General features: G+C 41.4%; 1 protein-coding gene across 1 annotated transcript in view; it reads right to left on the bottom strand.

The window, feature by feature from the left end:
- Positions 1 to 2,351: 2,351 nt before the first annotated feature.
- LOC107210350 (vitelline membrane outer layer protein 1) overlaps positions 2,352 to 10,109 on the bottom strand; it is a 10,164-nt gene continuing 2,406 nt past the window's right edge. The window contains exons 3-6 of the mRNA XM_015641129.2: positions 5,537 to 5,651; positions 4,388 to 4,503; positions 3,826 to 3,923; positions 2,352 to 3,169 (exon numbers count right to left, since the gene is read on the bottom strand). Of these exons, the coding sequence (XP_015496615.2) occupies positions 2,884 to 3,169; positions 3,826 to 3,923; positions 4,388 to 4,503; positions 5,537 to 5,651 (615 nt within the window). The 3' untranslated portion in view covers positions 2,352 to 2,883. The remainder of the gene's footprint in view (positions 3,170 to 3,825; positions 3,924 to 4,387; positions 4,504 to 5,536; positions 5,652 to 10,109) is intronic.

The raw sequence follows: 10,109 nt of genomic DNA, 5'->3' as shown, positions 1-10,109 counted from the left end.
GGAGATGGTATTCTGTTTTTCCAAACATTTATTGGAACAGCTCTCATTTGGAGTGCCTATTCACACTCTGTTCTGAAGCTGTGTTACACCTGGCATAACAGGAAAGCATAGAAGGTCAGTTTTGCTGGCACTGTGAATAATTCTTCCCACAGTAAAGCCTCAAAATTCAACTGAATCATTCATTTGCAAAGAAAGAGCAGATGTTCAGAGTCTTTCAGTCTGAATTACTCTCTGGAAAAGGAATGCACAATATGAAGTTCAAGTTTTCCACCGTTTAAGTTTATATGTGCATACACATATATAAGAATCCAGGTACTGCTTCTTGAACAAGTGACTCAAAAGAATTGCCATTCCTTCTTTCAAGCACTTCAGTTCAGTGGCATTGGTCATTCCAAAAATTAACTTTCTTAGAAACCTTCTCTATATGGAGATGATGAACTACCTGAACTTTTTCCCTACAAATAATTGCCTGCACACACAACTTAAGTCATTAGTGTATCTTTCAAAAAGCCACAACTTACTCACATGCTAAAACAAAAGCCCTTGAAATGTCCTGTTGCAAGGTCTGCTGATGACACTGATCACACAGTGTTATAGTATTAATACTTGATGGTTTTCACTTGTCCAACATGCTCTGGTGGAAGGTGACCAGTAGTTGTCCCTCTAAGACTTCTGTGAAGTGCGTGGAGCAGCCTCTGCCTCAGTAAGGGGATTCCCCAGGCTTTGGAAGATGATGCAGATAATCATGTCACCATGATTCCCGCTCGCTTTCATCCAATTAAGCCTGTTTCTCTTAGATCAGTGCAGCTATTTTTACTTTTATGTCCTCAAATATTGCCTCACTAATTATACTGGATGTCAGTTTGCAAGCTGAAATTATTCCTGTTTCACAGGAAAATGAAAGCCAAGCCACTAGACGCAAACTAAAATATGTTCTCTTGTGGGGCTTGAAAACAGTCATTTTGGAAGTTAAGATTTGGTGTGGATACTGCTAACTCTAGTCAACTGTGATAGCATCAGAATTTAGCTTTGGTTTAGTTTGGTTCACCTTATTAAAAAAGGTTGCAATTTTGCACAGTTGTTTGGGGGTTTTTGGGTCTATTTGAGGGGGAGGAGTTTGTTTTGCTTTTTATTTTTTTTTTGCTAATTGCAAGAGCTGAGGGATTTATATGTTTACAGAAAGCTGAATACATGATAAATAAGGATTTTTTCAGAAACTCCCAAATTGAGATGGAAGCTACAAAATGGTTCCTTGAAGCTAATAATCAGTATTCCAAATGATGACTGGGCTAGTTTTACAAAATAAGCATTTCTTCAATAAAGCATTTGCACACTTAAAATATCTGCAATCAAGAGGAGGACGGAAAGCAATTAAAGGATCATTTAGAAATACCAAATGTTAAAAAATAAGTCAAATTCTGAGATTAAACAAATCAGAACTATGAAAATTTACAGCAGAAGGTCTGACTGGAACATTTCATATTAATTTTTTTTTATATATATAAAATCATTCAAATGCAGGAATTTTTCTGAGATTCTTGCAATGGGGAAGCTTTGCTGAAGTGCTTCAGTGGAAGAAAATAGAGTTATTATTCAAGTACTTTTTGAGGTAAGCGACAGTAGGAAAAGATTGTATGCCTGAAGAGCCAGAGTGATGATGTCTACTATGTATGTGCTAAGGAGAGGATGTGAGCTGGCAGAAGGAACCTCCACCACCAGCTCTGTGCAGCTCCACGTGGCTGTGGTCCTGGACACAACATCCTCACAACCCAACCCCAGTAGTCACCTGGAGAATGCCAAGATTATGCCCCTACCTTTTTTCAAGCACACAAAGATGCATAATACATTACTTAGAGGGAATAGCAACAGCTACACTTCCTAAAAGATGCTCAGAGAGGCAGAAAGTCCTCTCAGACTCTTGCCAGAGAGGCTTGGTGGCTTGGTTGAGTGTGATAATGATCTCCAAACATTATTTTCCCCTGAACTGAGAGTACATTCTTTATATCTAGCATATCAGGACAAGGTAATAACTCCCATCTTACCCAGAAAACTAGCATAAAAAATGGATGAATGACATAGCATTTATTTTTTGTTTGGATTCTCCCCCACTCTATTTAAAGCATGAGGCCCAGAGGCAACAAACAAAATCCAAGTCCCATTAAAATGTTTTGCACTAGCAGCCAGGTGAGCCAGCAGAGCACACTGCAAAGCAGCAGCAAGGGAGGCCTGGGGAGCTACAACCCACCCAGGTGGTTCAGGGCCACACAGATGAATGCACAGTGTAAACACACTTTCTAGCCACCTTTCCTAAGGCAGGAGCTCAGGCAGGAGCGAACAGATTGCTTGAAAAAAGCATGTACAAATCTTGAGGCAATTCAAGCTAGGAGTGGGCAACGACAGCAAACCTTTGATGCTTCTTATGAGCCCACCCAAACTTCTGTTTCACCCCATTTGTGTCTCATTACTCATTTTGGCTTTGGTCAGAAACTTCAAATAGACTCAAATACCCACTCTTCCCTGTTTGTCATATCGACAGATCAAGTATTATTTCAAATAAGGGAAAAATGAGCAGACCAAACCTCAAAGAAACTTGCCAGTTAGAAAAGAAGAAAGCTGAGAAATCTGTCAGCTCTGAGCAATTGCTAGAGACTGAGCATTTTCACAGCAGCATATCGGCAGTACATGATGCAATGATTTGGCTATGCTAATGTAGCAATAGCTGTAAAGGACATCATCCTCTAAGGCATTGGCCAGAACAGCAAGATGCAAACAGTCAAAACATCACAGGCATGTCCCAGGATAAAGCAAGAGCAAAGCTTTACTGACACTTCACTTGCTGTGGGATATGGGATGTGCAGGGAGTGATGAAGGTGGAGCAAGTGCTCATTTGCAGCAGAAGAACTTCACATTGTTGAGTGCTGTGTCATCCTGAAGTCCCTGTGGAGGCTCTACCTTGGTCTGGAGACCACATATCTTGCAGCTGTTGGTCCATGGGCCAAAGCTTCCCCATGATAGTCCATCACCTACCAGCACAGCTTCGTCTGAGCATCTGAACTGGATGTTGTTGGCTGCTGTGTCATCACCTGCTCTTTGGGACTTCTCTGTTCTCAGTGAAAAGGAGATCAGGTAGCCTCCAGGACAAACTTGAAAGCTGGTCCAGGAACCCCACCTTAGACAAAAAGTAAATGGAAAAAATGTCTGGGCGCTGTGAGCTGCTGGGAAATGCTCTTTCTCTTTGTCATGCTACTCTGAAGCTTAACACTTCCTTGACACAGCATGCTGCTGCAGTCTGGAGCCCCTTACTTTATCCTTTTACTTTTCCTTGTCTTCCAAATATGTACTTTTCTCATCAGAAAGCCACCAGAAGTAAGAGATTGGATAGTTATTGTTCTGGTGGAAATCTGAGGGCAGCCTGAGCATGTTTTGTGAGGCATCTCTGATGTGTGACAGGTACACTCCAGGCAGCCAGGAGAGCAGCCAGAGCTGTTCCCTGCAGCATGGCCAGGGCTTGGACCCAGCAGTTTCAACATGTATGGTTAGAAACCCTTCCAAAGAAAGATTATAACCCTGGGGCCACACTTCAGGTGTTCACAGTGCTCTGCAGAAAATCCAAGGGCAAGGAAAAAGTGGTAGAGTGAGGTAACAGGGTGTAATAACCCTCAAAATTAATGAAAAGCAACCCCTAACCACTTGTTTTAATTCACTGTACTACAGCACTAAGTATACAGAAGGTCAGAGAGAAGAGACCCCTGCAAATGGTGACACCCATGTGTGTTTTGTGAGCTGGTGCAGGACAAACAGGAGAGAAACCACAGTGTCACTTACTCCCCCACCATGGACTCAATGGTTATGGAGTCATCCTGACAATGTAGGCGAATGCCATTCAGAGCAGTGTCATCTCTTCCAAACTGGTCGGGCTCCACCTGCAATGGAAGTCACACAGACACAGAGGTGAAGGCAAGGGGCAAAGGACCCGGGAAAAGTCCTTTAGATGCCTGTCGTAGAGTCCCACCTCCTTTCTGTAACAGGAAAGAGAAAATATCTTGGGAAACACATCAGAAAAGACAGCTGTCACTGGGAAACCACCTAACCCTTGTAACATGTTATTTATGTTTTCTACCTATTTCTGACCCAACGGGTAAGGCAGAGTCTCAGAGTCTCAAGAGAGACACTGGTGATGGATGCCTCTCTCCCCGAATCCAGTTTTTTGCATCCACATGACTTCTCCCAGCAACATCAGCCACATGCAGACTTTTCTGGTGTAGCTACAGTGGCAACATTTGCCAGAAGACTCATAGTTTTATGTACAGAATATCATACTCAAGAGGAGGAAAATTGCAGGAAATCCTTAGGGACAGGAGACAGTAGGGAATGGAGAGAATTTTACCTTCAGAGCAAATCCATTGGCATAGCCATGATGGCAAAACTGCCGGCTGCCCCACTTGCCCCAGTGGCCTCCGTTGGGCACAGTGAGGACAGAGGTGTATTCACGCACCCCTGTGCCTGGGGGGCACAGGAGGAGCAGGATGAGTGTAGCTGGCATGAGGAACCTCATCTCTCATGCTCTGCATCTGCTGCAGAAGAGCTGGTGTATGGACTGGGGAATTTATACTCTTCCAAGGCTGCCTGCCTTTCCCTACCATTCCATTGGCAAACACCATTGGAACAATAGTTTCCACCCAGGCAGTGACACAGCACTTGCTGACCTGCTCACTGTGCCCATGAGGAGATCCTCTGGGAGTTCAGCAGCTGGCACACAGCAGATAGTGTGGCCAAAGGTATATCCACCATCACTGAAGGGCTATGGGAACACCTACATGCTCCCTCCCATGCTCATGGTGGAAGCTTAATATCCATTTCTGCTTCTGGCCATGCAGATATTTGGCCATGGGAAAGTTTGCCTTTTGAGAGTAGCTGCCATAACCATTTTACCTATTGCTATTTGGCAAGGAAGGTCAAACTAGATGAAGAAACATAAGGGACCTGGTCTGGAACAAAGGATAAGTAAACTCAAGACCTGTGTCTCCCAATATCTTCTGTTGAATAAGATTCCTGGGAATCTTGAAAAATTAGGTAATTCATGGTTTTAATATCCTTCTTTTCAACATTTTTTTTTAATCTCAATAAAAAATTATATGCTTTGCTTTTGCAGCAAGCTTAACCAAAGCTTGGTTAATAATCATCATCATCATCCCAGATATGCTGGGATGCCCACAGTGATTATGAGGGTTAAGTGCCACTGGGAACAAGTTGAAAGGCAGGGTTTCTAGAAAGGTGATACTGAGCCTGAGGGCACAGTCTTTGAGGATGTCATGAGAGAGAAGTGAATTTGAAATACTGCAGCTGAGATTCTCTTAACATAGAGTTAACCAATGCTTCAGGAGGCCCTTGGTTGGTCTTGCAGCATCTGGCAGAAGCTTTCTCTAATTTCAATAGGCAAAGAAAAGAGAAAACAATTTAGAGAAGTATCTTGATCCTCAGGATGTTAAAGCGGGATGAGGTGCCAACTCTTGGACGAAGAGAAGACAGAATTTACCTCTTCTAGGTTTCTCTTCCAATTCCTGTTCTAATCCATCTGTCCTTGTCCCACTAAAAGATGATGTTGTTTTTCCCATCCTTGTCTCTGCATTCCCCTTATGCTTGTCAGTGGTCTGTACAGGTGGCAATATATGCAAAAGTTGGATGATCCTTTTAGTGAAACAATGCTAAAAGAGCATAGCACATGATGAAAGCACAACCTGTTTTCCTTTTTAAACCAGACCTTTTGTTTCACTTCTCCAAAGGGATGTCAAAATCCAGAGGAGATGTGTTTTCTTTCACAAAGACTGTACAATCATATCTGGCAAAGCAGGTGTGTTTGTTCAGGGAGGGTCACAGAGTGATAGCCAAGGACAATCAGACCTGCCCTTGGCAGAAAGTGGATGGAAAGCAGCAGGAGTCAGAAAGAAATGGCTGGGACCTAGTTCAGGCTACAAAAGGGGCAGGATTCCCCCATTCATTTCTACTTTGCTGGCCCAAAACCATCACCCTTGACCACCTCTAGCAGCAGTGATGCAGGTCCACAGCCTGGCAGGACTCATCTTCCCACTCAGACTCTGCTCAAATCATAAGATTCCTGCCTTTTCCCATCCCCAGAGGAGGATCCTAGGGCACAGTGAGCTCACAGTGTGCAGGGGGTGGGATGAGGCAGGAGGTGAGGCCACCTTCAGGGATTTGGCCATGAGAAATTACTCCCGTGGATGCTTCACAGGTCCAGGAGAAAATTCAATGAATTAAGAAAATTCAAGAGGCAAACTATTAGAGAACTGTTAGTCCAGGGCCTGGGAAGTGTCATTTTCCCATTTATAACCAAACAGCTGGTAACCTGGGCTGCCAAATGGGAGATGCCTTGGACTTGATTTCAAAGTACATTTCTTAGATAGCTTAACTTAATAACTTAATACTTGCAGAGTGGACACTGATTTTGCTACCACGTAACAGTGCCAGTTTTGCTTGGATGCCTCAACAAATTTCCAAAGATCAGCTTATACAGACTACCAAAATCAAAAAAATCTACAATGGTGAGATCCAGACCTCTTACTGACACACCCACCCTGCTTTCTTGCTCCCTATCCTGTATTTTAATATCCTTGAAAATGTCAAAACAGTTTTAAAGAAAATTGGGAAAATGATGAATTTGATTAATGAAACATGACTAAAGTAAAATGATGATGATATGGGGTATTTCATCCTTTCATTATTCATCCAGTTTAATACAATTATTTTTGCAGGCAGAGGAGCATAAAATTTTTGCCACTATTTTTCAGCTTTCTATAAAAACTTCTATTTTTTCATAAACAGATTAATATTATATTAATCAGTATATTTATAAAATTATTATTGTGATGTTGTGATATATTTAAAATCTATAGGGAACATGGAAAAAATATCTATAACATACAAAAATATACACCATACAAAATGTGCTTATTTTACGATGTTATTGTAAAAAAAATGTATTAGGTGTTCTTGAAAATTCATTAATTTCTGATTTTTACAGCTGAAAATACCGCAGACTTAGCAAAACAAACTTTGTTTGGCACCATTGTGTTGTCTTTCTCATATTCTCAGTTTCTCATATTCATGTAAACCTTCTGCTGCCCAAAGGATGGAGATCATTTGAGATGTTGGACTCTTCTGAGTGAGCTGTAGGAAGGGTTGAAGGCAGCAAGTGCCCAGGAACTGCAAATTGGAGGGGAAGTAAACAGCATTCCCTAAAAGAGAAGTCAATAAATATAGGGTGATGATTATGACTGAATGACTGTGTGCTTCTGCATGCTCTAGGCCACTTTACACTCCTCCTACACTGTTACCAAGGCACTGGTTGCCACCCATCAGCTCTCAGTAGCCAAGTTCCTCAGCAGCTCCAATGCCAAACCTGACCATTACAACTGGGTACAAATCCACTGTAAATCACAGAGCCTGACTCTGCCAAACCTTCCTCAGCTGCAGCTTGGGATGTAGATAAGGCACTCCTCAGCTCACTGCACCCTGCAGAAGACACGCTGTCTCATGGAAATGGTGCATTAGCAAGCCCAGAAATCACACCTAGTGCCAAAAAAAACATGAAAAGGCAATAAAGAATCTATTCTATTCTATGAAAATATGAACAAGCAAAGGGTTGCATTATTTAGGAAGAAGAGAGAGGTTCTGAATGAACACAGACACCTACAGTGCAGATGTCTCCATCTGAAATAATTGGAGTGGGCTCCCTTCATAGCTGCTGAGAGAGACAACGTGATGACAATAGAGAGGAGCAGGTACCTTTACATGAACCTCTCCCTAAAACCATCTGCTCATCACTGCTGACTACAGGGAGGCATGATCCCATCTGAACTAGTCTTATAACCTCAGACTCTGTTCAGGATTTTTCAGGCTAAAAACGGTAGTGCTGAATGAGGATTAGTTTTCAGTAATATGGGCACATGTTTAAGAGAAAATGAGTAATCAAATTATGTGCTATCTGGTCGTCATTTTCTCATTTGCTAAATTGACTCAGATTAATAGAAAATTGAATGGCAGGAAAAAATATAAGTGAGAGACCTCAGAAATGAGACAAGAGCTGGGATTTTCGAGATACCTGAGCAGAGAGAGAAGCTTTAAAGCAAATAACGTAACTATTTCTTAGATGCCATTTCTCAGATTAAGGGGAGATAATTTTGCATTAGAGATGGGATATAGAAATGACCTACATGTAGAGGTGGTGCTCCCCTTGTTGTAAAGTTATTTTCAGGTGATTTCCCACTTGCCCACAACACCCAGCTTCATACAAAACTTCATCTTGAAAATTTAGACAGTTATCTTACCTATTAGGCTGAGCATACGTTATTGTTTTTAACACAGAAATTACAATCTTTACATTTTCTCACATTTTTTATTTCTGTGTAATTGACAGAACTAATTTCCTTCATCTATGAATCTGTATGTCTTCTTTCTATTGCCTTATTCTTTATTTGCTCATTTCAATTTTTGTTTAGAATTATTAATAACATTTCAACACATTCTTGTGAAGCCTAATTGCCCTAATGTGGAATCTCTTAATTTCTTTCAGTTTCCAATTCCTGTCTGGGACCCAGCATGCCAAAACTACTTTTTTATTATTATTATTTTCTTTTTCTTTCTATTAAATTAATTTCAGAACTACCTGCCCACACAAGAAAGAAAACACATAAAAGGTCCACTTGTCATAGAAATCTCATTGTGATTTCCACTTGCATACAAGGGCCAGCAAGCAAATCAAATATCCTTAAGAAACCTGCTGAGCAGAAAGAAAGCAGAGACCATGGCTAATATCAAAGAAATTGCTTTTCTTATGTCTCATGGTTTTTTACATTTTTTGCACTGAGACGGTCACTTTTTTTTCTCTCATAGCTGTGTTAGGGTCCAGAATTAGCAGGAAAGGAGATTCACACATAAGGACCAGAAAATAGTAGGTAAAAAAATTAGGAATATCTGCTCAGGCAGGATTGTACAATGGCAGCCAGGAACAGAGAAAGTCTGGCTGCAGTCCAGGTGTGCTGGAAAGAGGTGGAGGGAAGCTGTGAAGAGAGCACCTGGAACCTGCAGATAAAGCCAGCGCAGAAAACTCAGTCCATTTCTGCCCTAGATACAGGACAGCACTGGGCAATAACAGAAACAGAGGCATTGTCTCATTTGGTACTGATAGCTGACTCTTTCTGGTCTAATCCTGCACACACTGTTTTATAAACCTCTCATCATTTTTGCTGATCTCTTCTGCATTGTGCTCTGTTGATCAAATATGTTTTGAACAGCATTTGAACAGAGATCTTGTCACTGTAGCATGATAGTTTAATGGTGGATGTTTCCTAACTGTTACTTTAGTTAAAATACCCAGCATTTTAGTAAGGGTGGTACTTGCACCTCTCTTCCTGCAGAATTGCTGCCTCACCAGTCACTCTCCCTCAACTCTCTGAAAGGGGCTATTCTCATGTTATTGCAACACTTTGCACCTGTGCTTATTTTGTGCAATACTTTGCACCTGTGCTTATTTTGAATTCTATCCCAAATCCTCTAGTGTCTTTATCTCCCAGGCGATGACATCTATAAATTTAATAAGCAAACTCTCTACTCTACTGTGCAATAAAATAAATACAAATGTAGAATAATTTTAGACCTAGAATTGTCTCCTGTGGCACATGGCTTGATATGTGTTTTTACAGTCATATCAGACTTTCAATATTTTTTACTATTGATTCAAATCTCTAATTAACAAAAAACCCTGCAAAGAAATGGAGAGGCAGACCCTCCTGCAGTACAGATTTACTGACAGCCAGAGACCAAATGCCAATTTACACCCATTGCAAATCTTCAACTAAAGATCACCTCACATATGAAAACTTTAGCAACTTATTGTGAAAATTCACTGGGAAAGTTCTGAGGAAATCTATCCTTAACCACAGCCACAGGGCTGTTCCACCCCTTTGAAACTAAGGCTCAAGAATATAAAGACAAAAAGACAGATTAAGCTCTACTGATGGTTGGGTGATGGAAGGAGAAAGAAGGGAAGGGAGGGGAGGGAGAGGAGGAAGGAAGGAAGGAAGGAAGGAAGG

The sequence above is a fragment of the Parus major genome, chromosome 1 (assembly GCF_001522545.3).
Source record: "Parus major isolate Abel chromosome 1, Parus_major1.1, whole genome shotgun sequence".
NCBI lineage: Eukaryota > Metazoa > Chordata > Aves > Passeriformes > Paridae > Parus > Parus major.
This window is presented reverse-complemented; position numbering and strand designations above follow the sequence as displayed.